Raw genomic sequence first — 22,878 nt, 5'->3', positions numbered from 1 at the left:
ATGTGGTGGAATAAGCTCTAAACCTTCTGAAAGGAAAGAAGACTAGTCCAGCAGTGGGTCATTCATAGACTGTTACTTTTACTTTAATTTAAATTACTCATAAATCTAATCTTGATAACTCTATAAAGTTTAGTTAGTAAAAAATAATTGTTACACAGTTGTAAATAATATATACCCAACACGGCATGTTATATTTATTTAAGCTAAACGCGTACTATAATAAACAATTATACAACACATCATTCCCAACCATACTAACAGTTTTTAAAATTTGTTTAAAATATTGAATTAAATTTGCTTTAGACACTCATTTATCATATTAATAGGTTAATATATAAAAACATGGTATGTTTCACACACTATTTAATATTATATTATAATTTCGCAATGTATTAATCAATTTATCAATTGTCAACAAAGTTACGCATTATAAATAATATCTCATAACAGTTAAATCATTTTTTTTATAAAAAAAACGATTCTATTAGTATACATATAGTGATATAACATTGAATTTCTTTCGCAGCGCTATAATCAAAGCATAAATGAGTAGGGGTTTATTTATCGTGTTGCACAGAAACAAAATATTGTTGATATCAAGAGTATGTTTTATTCAGCCAAGTTAAATATATCCTCGATATATTCAATCAAAGTATTTTATTTCTATTTACCATGATTACGTTATGTGTCAATCAATCACTTAACTGTAATTTAATCAATCCAGTCGTCATCATTTCGACTCGCGGGCCGGACAATCGCCTCTGCAATACTATTTTTACACTAATCTTGGCCGTAAGCCATAAACGGTGCCCTCGCGTCCGTATACTCAAATTAACTTCGGCCGGGAAAGTATATTTTGCGACTAAAAATTTTGATAAGAAATAAGAATTATATACCCTTGGAAAGTTCACTACCATCAATGAAAGTTCCGTAGATGTTCAACGAAGAGTTGCGAGTGTGACGGAAATAGCAACAGGGCACATCGCTGAAGTGAGTTTCAGTCGAACGTATGATGGCGCCGTGAGCGTCTCACGCGTCGGCCATGGTGTGCCACAGATGGACGCTAGCTCTAATATTATTCTCAGTTCCTCTATTAGTGACGGTAATAAGTGCATTTCGTGTACGTTTACCTGGGAGTTCCCACGAAGTTAAATCAGAATTGAGAAGACATAAATGTAAGGATTGTGATGTGAATAACCTTAACCTTGACCCAATTGTAGACAGTTTTAAAAAAGATAGTGCAAAGCGTTCTTATGAAGATATTAAAAAAGTTCTACAAGATAAGCGACATTTAATTGAGGAAAAGTTAAACAAAGCTACTTTTGAACAACACAATATTTCTGAAGATGATGATGACGATGATGACGACAATGTTAGTGATTTAGAAAAACATTCTTTTGAAAGTGTTAAATTGCAAAGTGATTCCAATGTTAAGACTAGAAGTAAAAAGGCCTCAGTGGTTTTAGACTTCGACGATGACGACGATAGTGATATCGATGACGAAGACGACGACGACGACAATAAACAAAAAGAAATTAAAAAAGACACTTCAATAGAATCTAAAAAGAAGATTGACACGTCATCGCATTTTTATAAAGATGTACCTGTCGTAAAATCTAAGACATTAGTTAAAGAAAAAATCGAAAGAAACATTGATGACAAGGATGACGATAGTAAAAAGCATACCGAGTCAAAAGCTCACCCGAAGCATCAGATTGAAATTTTACGTACAAAACCAATACAAACAGATACCCGGAAATCAAAAGATGAAGTTTTAAAACCTGTGAAACGGGAAAAAAAAGATGATTTGCATGTAGAAGAAGTAAAAAAGATTATTAAAAGCCCTGATCAATTATTAACAAAAGTCACGGAAAAAACAGTGAATGTCCGCCCTAAAGAATCGAATATAATCAAATCCTCTTCTGACAAAGTTGTTTTAGGAGTGAAAGAAGACGTAATGAATAAAGACAATACTATATCGAAAAGAATTGAGAAAAAACTACTTACTAAAAAACTAAAAGAGACTGACGTAGAAATTGGCTCAAAAAAATCTGATAAAATAGAAGATAAAGCTAAAGAGGTTGTTTCTGAAAAGAAAGAAAAGATAAAAACCGCGGCTGTTATTGAAAAGATAAAAGATTATGAAGAAGTAGATATTAATAAAAAAACAAGTGAAACAAAAAGTGATAGTAAAGATGCACGTTTACAACACTTATCAGAGGCTTTAAGTAGGCGAAATTTATTTAAAAGCGAATTTGAGGATTTTTATTCATTTTTTCCTACATTTGCACCAAATTTTTCTCGTATACATAATCCTGAATGTCGGCGCCATGGACAAATATTACTGAGGCAGTTACGTGGTACAAAATTATGGGCCTTAAACAGTAAGTTAACACCTGTTTGATTTTTATTATCATTTAAAAGTAGTAATAAAATGACAAAAATATCAAACAAATAAAATATTAAAGATATCATGTCATTCATAATTAAGCAATTAGTTCCTTATTGTAAAGCATTTGCATGCAATTGGTTCCGCTATATAACTGGTGTTTAGTCTATGAACAACATTTTTTTTGGCGCTGGCTCCGAGATTTTTGTATCAGATGTAACGTGTAAAAATATAATTAAATAATCGAGAAACATAAAATCAAGTATGTTTTACGGACTATATACTATGTATACTATGTAAAAAAAATAATGAAAGCTTGTAATCATTTTTTACTATAGATATATTATTTAATTACCCGGCTACAGCGATACAAAAAGGAGGTTATGATTTCAGCAGGCTATGTATGTATGAATGTATGTTAATTTGTTCCTACATATTTTTTAAAAAGTTAATCGTAGTTTGAGGTATCGTTAGAACTGTCTTAATCATCTTCTGGATACAGGTTATGTGACGTCACATTTTATTTAATATGGCGTGCTCTAGAGAACAGTCTGTTTTTTTATTTTTCGTGTTGGATAACAAATATATTAGTAGAATAATAGTTTATAATAGTCTTTAAAAAACGTAGTCGCATGAAAAAATCATACACAATGGACATAGAAGTGCCCTTGAATACTCCATTTATGTTTACGGACCGTTCCCCAAGGGTTTGCATAGTTGAACAAAAGTGGAATTTTTCATTACAGTGCTTGATGCAACTGCGAAGATTCCCTCGGGGTTATTACAAGGTAATGGCATACAGTTGGGTGACTTCGACCAGTGTTTGGGTATTCGAGCTAGAGTACAATTAGACACGGGAAGTGTGGTCAAGATACAAGGGAAATATTGCTTAGCTATGGTTGATGTGAAAGCTGAACACCCCGATTTAGAAGCGCCGATACATCTGGTGCAAGCCAGAAATTTATTCAAGAGTAGAATTGATGATGTGAGTTTCAATCCATTTTTAAATGTGTGTAATAAATTTTATACCTGTGTTAACCTCCTCGCAGGTAACCGGTTGTGAAGCTGGTTTGATATAACAACCTATTAGAATAAAACTTAAACCAAGTCTATCTCTACCTGTGAGAAATATCATATTCTTATATCCATCATAAGACGCCCAAACGGTAGACCGTTAAGAGTCCTAATGGTTGTATTTTTACAAATTTTAATAATAATAAAAAGTGTGGAGATTTTTGAATATAAGTTATTACACTGAAAACTCTTCTATTCTTCACGAAAGAACAAAATATATATGAGCACGTAGAATCATCATCACCACCATCATCCTGAATGTAAATCTCCCCACCAAATTTAATAAAAAAACTAATAAGCAATTTTGTGCATGACGCATGTAAGGCTATAGGCGAAAATAGCAAACTTATATACATCAGTCCTTTTTTGAAGGAACTTACTTCGTATGACCGACTTTTTTTGTTACGTTTTCTTAATGCGTGTATCCTTTAATCAATTATAATAGTCAACATCGTATATCACTTTCTAACATTTCCGAACGTGGTTACGGTGAGTTTTGATTGTGTCGAATATATTTTTCCAAAATAGCTCTTCAGATGGAAACTGTGTGTGAAAAATAAAAACTAATTAATTATTTCAATAGATGTTCGGATAATTGCACTTACTTTTTGGTAATAATAAATATTTGATCACAAATTATCTAATGTCATTTTGTATATTTTGTTAAGTAATTGTTAATAAATTTAATAAATAAACGACTGGAATTAGAACTTTTTATTAGTAGTAATCAAATTCTTTTTATGAGTTTTCTAAAGTACTTAATCTGAAATCAGGATCAAACCCAATTGAACCAAAATGTGCTTACTTACATACTCAAAATAACTTACAATATAAGTATTGTAAGTTGTTTGTAGTATGTAAGTAAGCCATTTTAGTTCTTAAATCATTCTTAAATTACCACAACTTGTGTAGTAATTAATAAATAAATTTATGTTTATATCTTATAATGCTTTGATTATTGCTATATATAAATATGTATATTTATAATTATGTCTTAGATATCCTGAGCAGTATTATAATTCGTTTAGCCAGGTCACTTCGTGCCGCGTTTCTCCACATTGAGTTGGGGAGTATGTGTTCCATCGCCGTGCGGTCCAGAGGACGTCGAGGTGATACTTAGAGATGCGATCAAACATTACCAGTATAAAACTGGTATAAGTGTACGTGTGAAGGTTGATGAAACCGATTGTCATATGAGAAAAGTGGCAAATTGGTGGAAGGAATGGCTGGACATGCCAACGATATTGACGATGTAAGTTTGTTAGGATTAGAGGATATAGACATATTTATGGTTTGCATTTTTAGTCTTACTTATTTCGAGTTTGTTTGCCCGAATACGCTAATCTCAGGAACTATTAGAGCGTTTATTCTTTTTGCGTTACATAGCCCATTTATTGCGAAAGGTTATAGGCTATTTAACGTTACGTTATGACCCACAGGGGCAGAGCAGTAACGTTTAATGCGAGTAAAACCGAGCAGAGAGCAGTTATCAAATAAATATAGCTAATACTTTTCCAACATTAGATTTATCAACCTTATAACATTTGTTTTTAATGTAAGTTATCATCGCGTAAACTAAACTAAAGTTTGTCTTCCAAAGGTTCGTACAGAACGCGAACTTCATATGAATTTAATGCTGCAGGATAATATAATCAAATTAGCTACATCATAAAGATACGGCGCGATGGTTTGATTTGGGGTAACGAAATAGCATTTTTACGAGAAACAGGTTTTACCCTTATTTTATTACTTCATATTTAATTTGGTAAAGGATAAACATAGCTTATCATTTTATAACTTGGATATTAGATACATGTCAATTATTAACTGGGGATGCCTGTCAGCATGACGGATTAGGAAGTTTTTTTATCAAGATGGGGTTGTTAAAGGCGGTTGATAAATGTCGTGGATTTTTTAATACACAAGTAGAGAGAATTATAATAATTATTTTATATTGTAATCCTAAATGAGGGAAAGCGTATTAACGATATAAGTTTATTTCTAGAATCCAAAGATATTAATAATTAATTATGAATTATAAATATTTTACTTACGTATTCATTATTCATGCGTCATCAAGAAGAATTTTACACAAACACATTTACAAAAACAGTTCGAAAATTAAAACAAAAGTTAAAGTCGTTAATAGGAAGGTAACTATGGATTTATTATTTTGTTATTTCTTAAAGGATAATATGTAAAGCGGATTTTGTGAATTCCTTTATTCAAGATTTTCGTATATTTTTATACTATACTACGACGGTAATTTTACAACATTCAATTATGTGGGATCACTCAAAAATATAATTGATTAATAGATAAATTTTTTTTTTACTTTCAGATCGTTTTACGCGATTGTGATTATATTAGTGCTATTGGCAACCCTACAAGATTTCCTTGCTAAAAATACTTCAGAGAGTACTGAAGAAAAAGATGAAGAAGAAAAAAGTAGCGAAAAGGAGGAAACAGAGGAAATAACAAAAGACAAGGAAAGTCCAGGTAATTAAACAATCACGCAAATTAATAAATGTTATTAGTGGTACAATAATAACCAATGATATACTTTACATCGCCACCCGCATCTAACCTTCCGCTGTATACTGGCTCACCCTTCAAACCGGAACAAAACAATACTGAGCATTGCTTTTTGACGATAGAATATATAACGATTGTGGGGTACCCACCCAGACGGGTTTGCACAAAACCTACTGAGTAAATATAAATATAATTTAGTTTTTTTTGTCACAACTCAAAATTCACAAGTCTAATTAATCTTGGATTTGTGTTTTAAGCTTTTATAAATTGTTAAAGCAATATACCAATGTATTTCAATTAATAGAAAAGAGTAAGTATTATTTCTTGTCGGTTTTTCTCAATAAGATCAAAATTCGAAATCAGTGGTAGCTTTACATTTGAAATAATCCTGCAAAATGAAGAATCAAAAGTGTCCATTTTCGTAAGAGCGTACATGAATAAGGTTATTAAGATTTTGATTTATGAGCGATTAGCCCATGTATGGAAACATGCTGTCACTTACTTATTATAAAGTTATAATGTATTGTCACATAAAAGAAATAGCTATTGAAGCGATAAAGACGTTTGATTATAATTCAAATATAATGTAATAAATAGTTATGTTAATGACGTCGATTAAACTAATTTCGATCTCGTTGGCCATTTTATAGGGCAAAAGTAGGAGTCCAATCATAGATACACTCTCTATTTACTCTAGTAGCTTGAGAGAACGCCAAATCTAACACGCCCGGAAAGAGTTCCGGCGTGACTCAAATTTAATTCATTCAAAAATGGAATATTCATTCGTAATACTTCAATAACTTTGGTTACAATCATTTATAAATTAAAAAAAAATTAAATATGTAATATTCGTTTTTTTAACTTTAAATAGCATCGAAGTGATTTACTCACTACGTATCTCTTTCACCTTAACCTACATTAAGCAACGAGAGTTCAAGTCGATTGTGATTCAAATCAATACGAAGTCGCCAGCATTTTTAATTAGCATGAATTACACACAGGTCTTTAAATTAACGTTGCAGCATGTCGGGTCACGTCGACTAATTGTCTGGTATTATTGGCTTTACGACATATTTATCAATGCGTGATCCGCCACACGAATGATTTATAACCCCGGTGATATATGGATTACTATATACGTGTTTTTATAGGACCTAAATATTGATCTTTATTTTGGAATAGAAAATGATAATAATATTTAAGTTAAATATAAAAAATGAAAACTGTGTAAAAGCCTAATGTTTCTCTAAATGAAATTGTATAATTATTATGGTAGTTGTAAAGGTAAAATTAAGTGCCTTGACACATTATACGAAAGAGAAAATATCTCAATGTAGGAAAAGTTGATCTCGCATTATTAGTATCGATGTATTTACTTACGTTACATAACAGTAAGTGACATAGTTCTAACCTCTCCTTCCTTGATCATTAGATCCCTATCTGCTTGGTGGCAACTTTGCATCAATTCCGCTATGTGTGGGGATGCCCTTATACTACAATTACAAACATTAATCGTTGTGCCTCCAAAACAGGAAGCAATATGTGTTATGTTGAGCGTTACATTTTTCATCTAAGATTTGGAGTAACCGTGTCGACTATAATCGTATTTGTTTACATTACGTACAGAAACTAAAAAATGATTCTTTGATTAGATTTTGAATAATTTATTGCAGCATAAATACTTTACAGACAATAATGTATACATAAAATTATAGTGATATTTAGTCTAGATCTATGTATGCTGTTAATGTCATCGTTATAAGAAATTGTACCGGGTTTTGAAAATAAATTTTTAAAGGTCGCTATAACTCGATTTTGGATGGTTTCCATATCGGTAAAAAAGGTCACTAGTTTTTGTTTTGTTGTTAATACGCGATTTGAATGAATGAATTTAATTTTTATAAGTTATTATTATTATTATTACGAGTTTATGAAAAATATCATCTTGTGATAGATAGACGATCCGATAAATTTATTTATCATATAATTAATACTGTGGCCTGGTGCCCAGTGGACCATCTATGATTTAAAAAAAATTTAATCTATTTTTTCCATTTTCCAACATTATTACTCAAAAAAGCATATGTATATATATATATATATATATCTTTTATATATATATGCTTATATATATATATATATATAAAAGAAAAAATTAAAGACTAATAATTAAAATTAAAAAAATTAAGTTACATACATAAAAATAAATGCATGAAAAATAAAGAATAACTGACATGAAAATTTAAAAACGGGTTCCTTTTACGAAGTAGGTTAGCAGTAAGAAAGGATTTTTGAAAATTTTACCCCTAAGGTTAACTCCTTGATAACGGGGATAAAAGTGTGCATGAAATTCAAATGAGCGAGCAATTCCGAATTATGACGCGAGCGAAGCCGCTGGTAAAGTACTGGTGATATAAAACAACAAATATTTGTTTAATGTTTATATTGTGGTTACTACAGTAAGGTTTATTTGATATCCTTTTAGTACTAAGCCACAGAATTATACATCGGTACAGTAACATTGATAGACTGTAAGTGTCCTGGCTTATCTAATCCGGGTTGTTGTATACGCATTTGATTTTATTCGAAACCTTGCGTTGTTTTCCTTTACCGTCGGCGTTAATAGACTATAAGTACAAATTAAACACATGAAATTCAGTGATCCTTAGTTCCCGCAATTGCGAGTTTCCGCAATCTTATATACGTGATCTTTTATACTGCTGGGTCATCTCGGTATTCTTATGTATTTGTATGACTATATATATTATGAAATGGAGATAATGGATATTAGCAACATAGGATAAAACAGTTTACTCGACTATTTATTCATGCAGATTTACAACGATATATATAACATTTTATTGTATTTTAATAATATATAACGTCATCTAAAGAAAGAATGAAAGCTAAATATTTGAATTATTCAAAAAGTTGTTTCGCGTTAAACTTCTATCGCAATAAATAGGTTATATATCATAAAAAAACGGGGAAAGCGGAAACGGGTGTGTAGTAAAAAAAAAATAAAAGCCCTGCTTTGTATCCTATTAGGTACGTAAAAAAATCGTTATTTTTTCTCCAACAACGCTAGCGTCCCGCGAAATTTGTATTTACATAAATAAATTTAGAGGCCTGAAAAACCCCAGTTAGAAACTTGAGTTCTTTTCTAAATCAACGAACGAAATAATTTATTATGCAAATTGGGACCGACGACAGTTTTACGTCACATCGAGTTTTACGCTCGAGTTTACTTGATATTTATATGTCGACTGAACACAGTATAACGAGATTTAAAACGAAATAATAGGAAATAGCATGATGTGACCTGACTTTTTATTTTAGTCGGAATATCTTTGAGGTTTACATTTATGCCAGATTTTATTGAATTCATCTGAAGTGTGTGTGGGTCATATCTTACAACCGCGTTGTAATAACTTATTTTGCACACACTTTTGTATTTGGTGATAACACAATCGAGTATATTAAATTATGTTTTTATTTACATACTTATGAGTTTGAAAATTTTGTTTGTATCCTATAATTGTTCTTCATATAATCTTTGAATTATTTAAATTTAATTTTTTATTTTTACCTAACGAACAATGGTTGATCAATGAAAAATAACTAAAGAATATTCAAATATATTATATCGAACACAATCAAGAAAAGTTGATTGATGACTCATGATGATTGTAAAGGTATCTCGATTGAAATCGTGGTCGATTTATCAATTGATTGCCTAAATCGACTCGTGTAAATGCGGTAATGGAACATAAAACAATTCTTACATCGACTTCTACTTTGACAGCAATCCATAGCCAATCCTGATCATCTATCTCTCACTCTCCAAATGGGAACACAACAATAAAAATATTCAATGTTATTTAGATAATTTACAATGTTACAAAAAAATAGATTTTATATATAAACATATAAGGCTAAGCTCACCTAAGTTCTTCAATATTTATGCTAACGAGCTCATTGATATAATCAGTAACCAGCATGTTGGTAGCCATATTGATGGAAGTAACGTCAATAATATCAGTTAGACGATATGGTTTTGCTTAGCGCATGTTTGTGGTCTAAGAAAACTCTTAGTAACTTGTGAAGGCTAAACACATGGACTTGTATATAATATAAAAAGCGTGATGATGATCTTTGAAAATGGTAGTAAATGCTCGAAAATATAACGTTCGGTAAAAATTAATATTATATTTATAATCCACTGATGTAAAGTTTCAGCTGGATCAGTAAATAAAATACAGTATTAGTAGTAGATAGAGTAGTTTTTATTTGTTTTGTTTAGTTAAAAACCGTTTTATTATGTGAGTCTTTTGATACTTGAATAAATAAAAAATAAAAATAATTATTATTTTAAAGAGCTGACTGTATCAATATTATTTTAATGAGCGTATCGTGTTACACATGTTTAAGAATGTAATGTTAAGAAGATTAAATTGTGTAAGTTCGGGACTTTATTGCATATATATAAATAGATGACTACAAAATATTAATGGCGAATAATTAATAAGAAGGTGACACTTAAGTTTTATTCTTTTAAAATTTGTTCTAATGTCGTATTGTTGTGCACAGATAAATAATCAAGTTTCGTCACGATGTTTCTCTATCGTGTATACGTGATGAATTAAAACTTAAGATTCATGATTATTTATAGTAAAAGTCAAGTATTGATGTAATTACAAGTATATGTGACGAGCATACACTTATGATTTTGATCAATAGTTAACCTGTTGTTGACTTTTAATTGCTACAGTTATTACTTCTAGTTATTCCTTGAAGGATGAGTGAACCAGTGTATTAACATGTCTTAGAATTGATGGAGGAATATTGATAATGCAAGGAGTGGTTACTTTTGTCATTGCTAGTGCTTAAAAATGATAGTGAATGCTTAGCTACTCTTGTGGCCCTTTTGTTCAGTTACTGGAATAAATAAAAAAGAAAGACAACCCTTGTTGCGATAATTTCTTAAATACTCTGCTTAGTTTGATCACTGAGTACTTAGTTGAATCACGACTATAACATATAATTTTATTCAATTTCAGGTGGATTTTTATACTCCTTTTCGCTTTATAAGTCAGTCGGTAAATTAGTAGCGCCTGCCAATAGCGATGAAATTGCTTGCATTCATGGTCTTCGAGCTGTCGCCACGATTGCGCTACTGTTCGCCCATAAGTTTCTTCCTGTTGGTTTGACGCCGTATACCAATCGGCTGAGGCTAAGTGAGGTTTGTTTTTACCAAAAAATCATACCAGAATAATACATATGCATATTATTATAGCCAGTTCATGTCCACTGCTGGGTAAAGGCATCCTCTCTCCTGTGAGTTGGAGCTCATTCTTACAAATTTCTTCAAAATGTTTTGTATACACAGTTGGTAGAAATTCATTCAGTCAATTGACACATGCAGGTTTCATTACGATATTTTTCATTTTTGATGCCTTCTAAAGTTATAATAGCAATTTCTAATTGATTGGTATTGCTATTCAATATGTTTTAGAAATATTATTTATTTTCATAAATACTCATTAAGTCCTCAATGTAAATAATAATTATATTTTTTTTTTAAATTAATATATTTTTGTACGCAGTATATAATTTTTACCCATAATGTAAACGTATAACACAATATAAAGCTTTTTATGGGTATTTTCTTTCGGTAGAATCTACATTCCACTTCACTGGTTTCATTTAATATAACATTATATACTGACGGATCCAAAAGTTTTTGTACTAAGATAAATTACATATATATAATATAATGTAGTTTTATATTTTACTAGCAAATGCCATGGCGATGCCAGTGTGGAATTGAGTTTGTATTGAAAATTCTTCAAAATCTGCTCGCCTATTTAAATTATAGATACAATATATTTACATTATTAAAAAAAAAAAACAATTTGGTAACTCGCAAATAGTCATATTATCTTAAAATAAAACTTATTTTGTAATCACAGACAGACTTCGATTTTGTATATTTGTATAGATTTTGTTTAAGAAAACACAAAAAACGCTGCTTTAAAAATGCAAGAAATTTGTTATTAAGATGTATCGAACGAGTAAATTTTGCACGTAATAGATTGCTGAATAAGCACATGCGGTTTATTGCCATTGGCATATTTCCAATTCAGTTACCTCGATTATTTGTTTTGATTTTAGGTTATGATTAAGAAATATTTTTAAGTTTGTTACTTTTGTTTTATTATTTAATTATTTTTGAAAAATAAATACGGACTTCAAAAAAGCTTCAATGTATATTTCTAGTAAAAATTTAGCTACGTCCAATATCATTAAAATTGAGGTGGGACTGGTGGTCCAAACTCAATCGAGAATTATAATTGCTCAGCTCAACATGTGCAAGTCTGTCGAAACGTCAGACTAATTAATAAAAATATATATAGCAAGGATCCTGGTCAAAACCCAAAAATAACGTATATATATATATATATATATGCATGCAATGATGCAATAGATATTCATCGATTTGGTGAAAACGCCGTCTCTTTTTTGTAATCTATTTAATGTATACAAGTTTTTGCTAATATAATTTATTAGGCGCTTATTCATATTTATCTGGCAGCAATTTTCATTGTAATTGGAACAGTTCGTTGTAAAGCAAGTCTAATTTATTTCAAAACTGTAATAGTAGATACTTGTTAATAGATTTCATCTTATTACAATGTTGAATTATTAGTATAATAGAGTTATAAATTAAAGTAAAGGATTTAATAGGGGCATGTTGAATGGGCTTTGTACAGCTTAGGCATCGGATTAAGATGAAATTTAATTTTAGACAATGTAGAAGTATTAAGTTAGAAATTGTTAATCTATAAAATAGAAGTTAGCTCAAATAATATTTTAATTGATTTGTCAAATCTAAGTTAAAAAAGTTGTGGGCAGCATCATTCATGTAACTTTTTTTATTGTGATATTGTAATTAGTTACGTATTAAGGTGGTGTCTATAATAAGTTTGTTATTTTTAGATCGTGTCATCTCCGTTTTTGTCATGGTGCCGCGCTGGGTGGATGTTCACTGACTGCTTTTTATTACTCAGTGGTACTTTGACCTCATATCGCAAGTCCACCAATGATACTATGGCATCAAAGTTACTTTCGAGATATATCAGGTATGTAAATGTCCCACTAGTTTAACGCCTCTTCTCCTTGTGAGGAAATGGCTTGGAACTTCATTCACCAATGCAATACTGCTCTAGTGCAAATTGGTGGAAATAATCATACGGGCAGATTTTGATTACACACATACGTCCTTAAATGTTTTTCTTCAGCGCTGAGCACGCGTTAAATAATCTTAAGTACAAACTAAGCACATAAAAATTCTATGTTGCTTGCTGGGCTTTGAACCCACTAGGCTTACCACTAGGCCTTAGCTCATTGAATGCAATTTTTTCTCATAATACAATACAATGTTACGGGTATGGATGTTAAACGGGTTTTTTCCAGGTCCGAAAAACACATGAGATTTAGTCTTAGAATTAATCATGACATAATATTATTGTAACCTAAAGGACCAGTTTGATGTAATGAAATTCATTTATTTTTAAAAGCAATTGTAGTAAAGTTAATAAAAGGGTGTGTCAAACCAGTTGCACAACTGGTTTGACACACCCGTGCACGATACATTAAAAAAGAAATAATGTTATTTAATGAATATTAAGTTTTACATTAAATTGATTTTTGACAGTTTAAACTTTAATTTAAAATAATTTTTTTGTGTTTTTTATTGTTTGTTTTTTTTTGGATATTGGAAATTAAATATAAGCATTCACTCTCTCTCTCCCACTCAATACTCTCATTTTTATGTCAAAATATTAGGTCCTTACGTATGAAATTAGCGTTTTGACGTACTGACCATTTTGATCTGAAATATCTCCTCTTTGGTTAAGAATTCCAAATTCAAATTTATAAATTCATTTAGCTGGTACATTTGAGTTTTGAATACAGTCATTCATTTGTTTTTTCCTCATTATTTTTTTCTTTGGCGTCGCTTATAACCGCACAATGGAAAACATGAAATATCGGTATATTTACGAGTACGAGTTCTACCGTGGCACCAGTGCTGCAGAAACAGCTCGAAGGATTAATGACGTGTACGGCGCTGATGTCGCAAAATAAAGCATGGTACGTTTTTGGTTTCAATGTTTTCGTTCTGGAAATTTCGACCTTTAGAACCAACCCCTTGGGCGGCCGGAGACCAAAGTGGAAAATGAAGAATTAAAGGGTATTGTTGAAGTAGATCCATCACAAAGCACTAAAGAGATAGCTGCAGGCTTCGGAGTAAGTGATAAAACTGTATTAATCCACTTGAAGCCAATCGGGAAAGTAAAAAGACTTGAACGATGGGTACCTCATGAATTTAGTAAATCGAACTTGCAAACACGCGTCGACTGCTGAGTTACTTTGCTCAAGCGACACAATAATGAAGGGATTTTTAATCAAATCGTTACTTGCGATGAAAAGTGGATACTGTACGATAATCGGAAGCGCTCGTCGCAATGGCTGAACCCTGGAGACCCAGCCAAATCCTGCCCTAAGCGAAAATTGACTCAGAAAAAGTTACTTGTGAGTGTTTGGTGGACTAGCGCCGGTGTCGTTCACTACAGCTTTCTAAAATCTGGCCAAACGATTACGGCAGATATCTATTGTTAGCAACTGCAAACCATGAAGGAAGAACTGGCTGCTAAACAACTGAGATTGGTCAATCGCTAGGCCACTGCAGCTTCACGACAACGCAAGACCACACACCACACAACAAACAACCACTAAGTTAAATGAGCTACAATTGGAATGTCTGCGATATCCACCGTACTCCCCGGACAGCAGCGGCAGACCAAACCACCTTCAAAGAGTTTATTGATTTCCGGCCCCATGGTTTTTTTAGTAAAGGGATCAATGAACTACCTTTGAGATGGCAAAAGTGCATAGATAACAAAGGTGCATACTTTGATTAATTAAATATATTTTACAAAAAAAAAATTGACCTTATATTCCTCCCGCACAAAACGCCAATTTCATATGTAAGGACCTAATATGTATGTACTAGACGATAATGAAGTTTCGCTCACACAAAATACATTACGCTGATTAATTACTTTAATTAGGTTAAAATCTATTTATTTATCATGATAGTGCTGAAAATATTTACTTGGATTACAATGTTATACATAAACGCCTCCAAAATTGAAGTCTATAGTCATGTAGGTTAAAATTTGCTTTGAAAATAAGTCAGTATTGACATTGCCTTTTGTATATGTGTAAATAAGTTTCCATTATTGTGGCCAAATCAAATATCACATTGGTGTCATTGCGCGTATCCGTGTTTTTGCTTTATTGGCATTTAATTTTCGAACTAGTTTGGACATACAATATCATACTATTACTTATTTCTGTCATAACAGACAAATTAGCATAATAATAAATATTTGCTTACAGTTTTATTGGTATAGTTCTATGTATTCACTATTACAAAATTATCTTTTTAAAGAAGCGCATAAACTTATTATGAATTTAGTTTTTTTTAAATGTAATTTATGTTTTCATTATAATTATTATATTCTATTTTGTAGGTACTAAGTCACTGTTGTCGATATTAATAATATTTGACCTACCCAGAAAAGCCTTAACGGTATTAAGGCTTTTCTGGGTGGTTATTTCTCTTAACAATTGTTCTACATTTTTATCATTTCATCTGAAGAAGAAAGAATATAACATGATAGAGCCCATCGTTAGTAGCGTAATGACAATATAAGGATTGATTTATATTTCTCAGAGTGTCTTAGGGCAAAGGTGTTAATTTACTATGCCTAAAATAAATAGAGAAATATCCGCCTAATTGTTGAACACATATATGTTATGTATGATATACGCAACTAAGCTAAACTTATCAAGCGGAACCAAAAAAATTGCTAATTTTTATATTTATTTTTTATTAAAATAATGTAATAATCAAATTACTTTACTAATATGCATGTCTTATATGTAAATGTCAGATTATATATCTTACTTATTACCACCATATATGTTGATTAATTTGTATAGGTATTGTTACTTTTGTGTTTTTTTTTGTATTTTTTTGTTATGAACAAATTAAGTAGTATATGGTCGATAGGTTAGAATTAAAATAACTAAATTCTCATTACTCTTAAAAGCGAAAAGTGAGTGATCATTACTTGATCATCGTACTTTGGCATTTCCATAAGTAATCATAAAATTTGGAATATAATTACACGGCGGGCATCAAGTAGCGAAAAAGATTCGGGTATAAAGCACCAAGGAATAATTCTTTTTAATTTATTTCAGATTAACCCCAGCGCTTTTGGCTGTGGTACTCTTCTATGCGTATGTGTGGGACGACATTTCATCAGGACCAATGTGGGGAGCATTGGTGACGAAGAATGCGGAATTATGCCAAAAAGGATGGTGGTGGAACGTGTTGTACGTCCAAAATTATTACGGCTTTGAAGACATGGTGAGGCGTATAACATATACATACTCATTGAAAAAATGTGTACCGTCGCAGGACGCCTGGCAGATGTGTAACAATAAAATTATTTTATGGAGATAAAACGCAAAGAAAGGATATAAAAATATAGTATAATCAAAAAAACAATAATATTACATTTATTCATGCCACATTGTACAGTAACAGCCTGTGAATGTCCCGCTGCTGGGCTAAAGGCCTCCTCTCCCTTTTTGAGGAGAAGGTTTGGAGCTTATTCCACCACGCTGCTTCAATGCGGGTTGGTGGAATACACACGTGGCAGAATTTTAGTGAAATTAGACACATGCAGGTTTCCTCACGATGGTTTCCTTCTCAGTAAAGCACGAGATGAATTATAATCACAATTTAAGCACATGAAAATTCAGTGGTGCTTGCCCGGGTTTGAACCCACGATCATCGGTTAAGATTCACGCGTTCTTACCACTAGGCCATCTCGGCTTTTTTTGTACATGCTTTGGCAGTACAAATACTAAAATTGGAACGATACAGAGAAGATTAGCATGACCCCTACGCAAGGATTCATGCCACACCGTATTAGATTTGTTACATTATCTTATAGCGTGGCTACGTATCGTGTGGCGAAGCGTCGCCCTGGCAACAGTCAGTCTGACCGCCACAGTAGATGTTTCACATCAAAAAGTGTCTGAAATACTCTGAAAAGTATTCAAAGTATTTATAATATTGGATATTTTAATCCGCTTAAAAGATACGTAGTGAATAAGCCGTTATCATGAAAACAATAATTGTGATAATTTATATATTATGTGATGAATGTTTTTCTTTTTACAGTGGTAGGAACTTAAATAAATATTTAACTAAAAACGCGTTCTTACTTTTCTATTTTGGCAGTTGTGTGTGTGTTGCCAAGGCAAGGCTAGGTAGAAACAACTGCGTTGAATATTAGGCGAAATAAAAAATATTATCATGCTTAAAACCCTAATAGTAACACCCTAATAATAATATAATAAATAGCACTATAAAATATATTATAATGGTATTCTTTACCCGTAATGTATCAGTTCGTCTTATAAAAGACTTTGTGTACGATATATTTAATGATGATTATTATAAAAATCAAATTCAATTAAAGCATATTATTTTCAGTGTGCACCACAAACACACCACATGGCGTTGGACTTCCAGCTTACAATTATTGGAGGTTTAATTGTGTGGGCAATCCAGTCTGAAGTGCCTTTTTCATCCACCGTGATGCCAATCCTGAACCTGCTATCTGCCTATTCAAGATACACCACATTCAGAGACCATCGTCTGTCTGTTCTGGCGTATCAAGGAATTAGGTATGCAAAAAAAATTATAATTATAATAAGGCTTTATGTGGGCATACTCTGTCAATATTAACAAAAAAAAAATTAAAACTTAAAAGTTATAAATCACAAAAAGTAGATTAAATTTCAGCTACAAAGCCTTTATATGTGTATGATTTGAGTGACTTAAATAGAAAACAAAACAAAATATACAAATTAAATTGAAATACATGTTCAAATACATGTCATAGTGCGAGTCACGATGAAATGGTTCAGTGTTTATAACATATACGTGTATCCCAAATAAGCACAGTGGTAAAGGTAAATTATGTTGTCCTGAGTAATTTTAGTTCTGTTTGTCAAACAATTAAACTCACTTTTTTAAATTTCAAAAAAAAAATAGCAGATTAACTCTCCCAGGAAATCTGAAACCCTATCTGCTTGAGGTCGTCACCCATTTTCATATGACGAATGCCGCATTTCTCCTTGCCAATAATAGCCAATGCATTAATCAAATTGGAACATAGTAGCAAAGCTATACGACGTCGAAAGCCAGCTTTGCTGAGGTTTCCTTTAAATGACAAGTACTGGCTGGAATACTGTTAAGTGAATTAATTACTTTATGGCTAGAGTAGTTTGAGCTCTGATTTATCTTGGTTTATTGAATTTTAAGCTACTAACATATAAATGACGTATTTAATACGAATGTCAACGAAAATGTTAAATAAATAATATATTTTTTAAATATATTTAATAATAATGTCTCTTGTTCCGTACAAAGGAGGACAGTCTATTTATGAAATATATTTATATCTTTTTTTAAATTTCAATCTATACTAATCTTTATGCGTAAGTAACTCTTTCTTTATGTCTGTTATGCTTTCACGGCTAAAACGCTTAACCGATTTTGATGCAATTTAGTATGAAGCAAGCTTGAAATCCAAGAAAGGATATATACTACTTTTTTACCTAATACTTGCCCTCAACATCCGGGTGAAAACTAGTATTATATAATATATAAATATATAATTTTATATTGACATTAAAATATTTTTATATTTTTCTAAAAAATAATTTCATGTAGTAGTTATATTAGTAGCTATATTGTAGTATTTATATTGTTTTTGAGTACGTATTTAAAATACACAAATTACTTGAAACTTTTATAAAATTATGCGAATAATCTTGTGCTATAAAACTTTTGGATTATAGTAATGCTTCTGTTGAAATAAATACATTTTTATTTTTATTGTCTTTTATAAAGTTTTTTGGTAATAAAAAAGTTTTTATTATTTGAATATTGAAGAAAATACAGGTCTTATGCTGAACTAGAATGAACTCCAGACATCCTACGCCAATATATGTTATCTTTATTATGATTATTTTATGAATGTTAGCAAATTAGCCACCTCATGGTAAGTGGTTACCCTCGTCCATAGATACTGTCACTGAAAGAAGTAAAAACCACTCCTTACGCTAAAAGTGCGCAACCAACCGAGGTATCTATGGGTGCTAACACATTAATCGACAGATACTGAGATCAAACATTGCCTATGTTTGATCTCAATTTCTGTCGATCAGTAATGATCGATGTGCATACTCCATATTGCTTTAAAATTATCGACGATTTGGTATATTTTTTTTTATTTTATTTTTTATGGTATAGTTAGGGGGACGAGCATATGTGCCACCTGACTGTAAGTGGTCACCAACGCCCATAGACATTGATATTGTATGAAATGTTAGCCATCACTTACATTGCCAAAGCGCCACCAACCTTGGGAACTAAGATATTATCTCCTGTCCTGTTTTGTGGTAGAATATCTAATGAGTGGGTGGTACCTACCCAGACGAGCTTGCACAAAGCTCTATCACCAGTAAATATATACTATGAAGTCGGAACTGGCGATCGACATCAACTTTTTCTTAAAATTTATTTAATTATTACATTTTAAATTTCGGCTATATGAACCCTGGCTTAAACGGGGTAATCTAAACCAAATATTACTTTTTAATTATTTATTAAAAAGTTATAAATCCAAGAATAACATTTTTTTATCTTTAGGGAAGCAGATTGATAAATAATAATCGATCGATTGGTGTTGCAACAAATCGTCGTTCGACGTTTGATTCTACTATGGCAACTAACTAAGCTAAGCACCCAAGTCTGGGTCTCTTATCTTTTACACACAAGGCTCTTTTTTAACGCTGGAAAAACGCATTACACATTTCCTTCCTTTTGCAGTGTTAGTCAGCTATATCGAACCGGCCGATTGAGTTATACTTCAGTATTTCATCGATGCACACCATACTTTATAGGACTTAGTTTGGGTCTTGCACTAAGAAAACCTTCAAGTCTAACAAAGGTATGAAGTAAAAATTTAATTTAAAAATGTTAAAGCGTTATTGTAAATTTGCAACGAATTAACACAAAAATTAACATTTTTCTTTTATTTCAGTTTGTGAATATCCTGGGATGGTTTATCTGTATCACGCTTATTGGTCTAGTATTGTGGGCTGGTGGTGACTCAGGGTACTTTGAATATCGGTATGACGTGACATTTGCGTCATTATACGCAACATTGGCTCCAATCGCTACAGCTTTGGCCATTGCTTGGTTGGTCTATAGCGTTCACAATGGCCATTCTGGTATGTAAAGTGAAGTATTTCATATCTCGTTATATTCTTTCCTCTCTTCTATAGAATTAAATATCCTGTATAGAAAATGTATATTTTTGTTTGTATTTTATGCTGAACGCAAAACATAACTCATGGTTTGTCAGATTGGGTTGAAATTTTGTAAAATAGTTTTAATAGTTTTCCCGATGGTAGGGCTTTTTGCAGGCTCGTCTGGCTGGGTAACAACCACCCACTTACCAGATATTCTGCCGTTAAGCAGCAATACTTAGTATTGTTGTGTTTGAAGGGTGAGTGAGCCAGTGTAACGATAGGCACAAGGAACATAACATCTCAGTCCCTAGTTAGTGGCGCATTGGCAATGTAAGGAATGTTTGTTATTTCTTACCTCGCCAATGTCTAAAGGCGGTGGTGACCACTTACCATCAGCTGGCCCATATGCTCGTCATCATAAAAAAAAACATCAATATAAAACCGACTTACGAATCCTATATTTTTTGTAATAAATAATTAAAGAAACATTGATAGTTATACTGATCATTAGCTAGTTAATAATAATGCTTTTAAATTAAGATTTTCATGATGTTAACACTCTTTTTAATAAAATATGTTTAGTTATATTTTTAAAATGAAAATGTTTTGTTTCAGAAATATTGTCGACATTTTTATCCAGTCGTCCACTTCTCTTCATAAGTCGAATATCTTATGCCCTGTATTTAGTACAATTCATCGTTTTCCTCACGAATACTGCCACTATACGAGCTCCTAAAGAATTTTCTCTACTGACACTGGTAAAGTTTGTTTCTTCACGGCTGTTGAATAGTGAAATTTAGTAAACAAAAAAAAAAATACTATTTCAATGTTCCAACTAAAAATTGTAAGATTAAATATAATGTATCTTACATTATATTCAATCTTACATGTAAGGTTGACAGTTTTTTTTTTTAGTTTTTTTTTTAACATGTATAAACAAAATATATGTGTATACTGTATCTTTTCTCAAATATATAAAGGATAAGTTATACTTTTAATTTTAAGCCATAATCGGCAAATCATAATGAACACATGTTCAAGTTTAAATTTAAACAGGTATTATAAGAACAAATTAATAATGTCTCACTAATGTTAACAGAAAATTTCATAATGCACTCAGATCAAATCGCAGTGTACTTTTATTATAAATATTTAAATATATACTTTAAATTTCAGATTGATCTTCAAGAACTTTCAACAATATTGATAGGTTCAATAGTTTTAACAATTACATTAGTAATCCCGCTACAGTCGTTACCGAAACTATCTTTTGGGTCTAAGCCTGATGAAAAAGTAGAAGATAAAGAATCTTCCGATGCAGAACCAGTACAGAATAATAAAAATAATGAACAAAAGATTGAGCGAGATGAATATATAAAAGAAACACCACAAATAAGAAGATCGTTTTTAGCTCATAGGGAAGTTCTAGAAGAAATACCTGAAGCTGAAGTTGAATATGAGATACAAAGAGATTCTAATGAGGGCCTTGAAGAGATTTTAGAAGAAGAAGACGAGGAGGAAGAGGAAGAGCAAGAAACACTTAATGATGAGGATTTAGAGATTATTGAAGAAGAACAAGGTGAATCAGGAGAAGACTTTTGGGCTGGAAGACGACAGTTTTTGACTAGACGATCCTTTTCAAACGATCAGGATTTAGATGAATGGGAATGGACAGCTAATGGAAACGAGAGAACAGGAAGTAAACAATATCGATACAACAGATAATAAATTTATTATTTAAATAAAAGATAATAATTTAAAATTTCTTAATCTTTTTTATAAAACCCTTAAAGAAAATTGTACTTATTTTTTAATTTCCAGTTAAAATTACTCGAAAAAAGGTGTAAAATGCATATACTTTCATAAATTCCGTAATATTAAGTTCATTTTTTTTTCTTTGACCTTAACTTTACAATATTTACTTTTTTTAGTTTCTCCGTCATTTTAAGATCAGGAAATGATCAGGAAATGATGAACGTTACGTGACGTTACCTTTAAATGTCACGAGAGATGACGATATTCTTACACTGCTAAGGCAGTTTACATGTCATTTGTTATTAAATCCAGGTATTTTAATGCAAATAAATGAAAACAAAGCATTGTGACCAGAGCTTGGAAGCATATTAATATTAGCTGTATGATTCATGCATCTTAATAATGATCTATTCTAAATACGTATAATAAAATTTTAACAGGCGGTTGTCTCGACATTAAAGATATTGGAAAAAACTAGTAATGGGGGCTTTATGAAGTAACAGAAGCCAAAACAACAGTTTTTAGAAATTTATTTTGTCTATCTTTACCTTTGTAACCGTATCACGCAAAAAATACTGCACAGAATTGAATACGGTTTTCACCAATGTATTGCTAGAGGTCTAACTTAATATTTAGACATCATTTTACTGGAAGAA

At 31.4% G+C, this 22,878-nt stretch overlaps 1 protein-coding gene and 1 non-coding gene across 2 annotated transcripts; both read left to right on the top strand.

The window, feature by feature from the left end:
• The first annotated feature begins 767 nt into the window (after nt 1-767).
• Nucleotides 768-22,232, top strand: LOC126768121 (nose resistant to fluoxetine protein 6-like). The gene is made up of 12 exons (XM_050486033.1): nt 768-2,384; nt 3,136-3,374; nt 4,492-4,715; nt 5,805-5,962; nt 11,059-11,240; nt 12,998-13,140; nt 16,331-16,499; nt 17,637-17,830; nt 20,043-20,163; nt 20,257-20,446; nt 21,083-21,225; nt 21,644-22,232. Exons 1-12 carry the CDS (start codon nt 1,043-1,045, stop codon nt 22,190-22,192), a joined length of 3,654 nt encoding a protein of 1,217 aa, XP_050341990.1. The 5' UTR covers nt 768-1,042; the 3' UTR covers nt 22,193-22,232.
• Nucleotides 16,978-17,085, top strand: LOC126768276 (U6 spliceosomal RNA). The gene has a single exon (XR_007669230.1). It is a non-coding gene; the product is annotated as a U6 spliceosomal RNA (small nuclear RNA).
• Nucleotides 22,233-22,878: the final 646 nt, after the last annotated feature.

Source organism: Nymphalis io, chromosome 4 (genome assembly GCF_905147045.1).
Source record: "Nymphalis io chromosome 4, ilAglIoxx1.1, whole genome shotgun sequence".
NCBI classification, from domain to species: domain Eukaryota; kingdom Metazoa; phylum Arthropoda; class Insecta; order Lepidoptera; family Nymphalidae; genus Nymphalis; species Nymphalis io.
Note: the sequence above shows the minus strand (reverse complement) of the source record. Positions and strands in the feature narration are given on the sequence as shown.

Bases quoted from the DNA above. Each gene is read 5' to 3' on its own strand.
- LOC126768121 (XM_050486033.1), top strand. From the start codon at position 1,043: ATGGTGTGCCACAGATGGACGCTAGCTCTAATATTATTCTCAGTTCCT. The intron at 17,831-20,042 runs GTATGCAAAAAA...TTCCTTTTGCAG, and splicing joins CTGGCGTATCAAGGAATTAG to TGTTAGTCAGCTATATCGAA. The intron at 20,164-20,256 runs GTATGAAGTAAA...CTTTTATTTCAG, and splicing joins AACCTTCAAGTCTAACAAAG to TTTGTGAATATCCTGGGATG.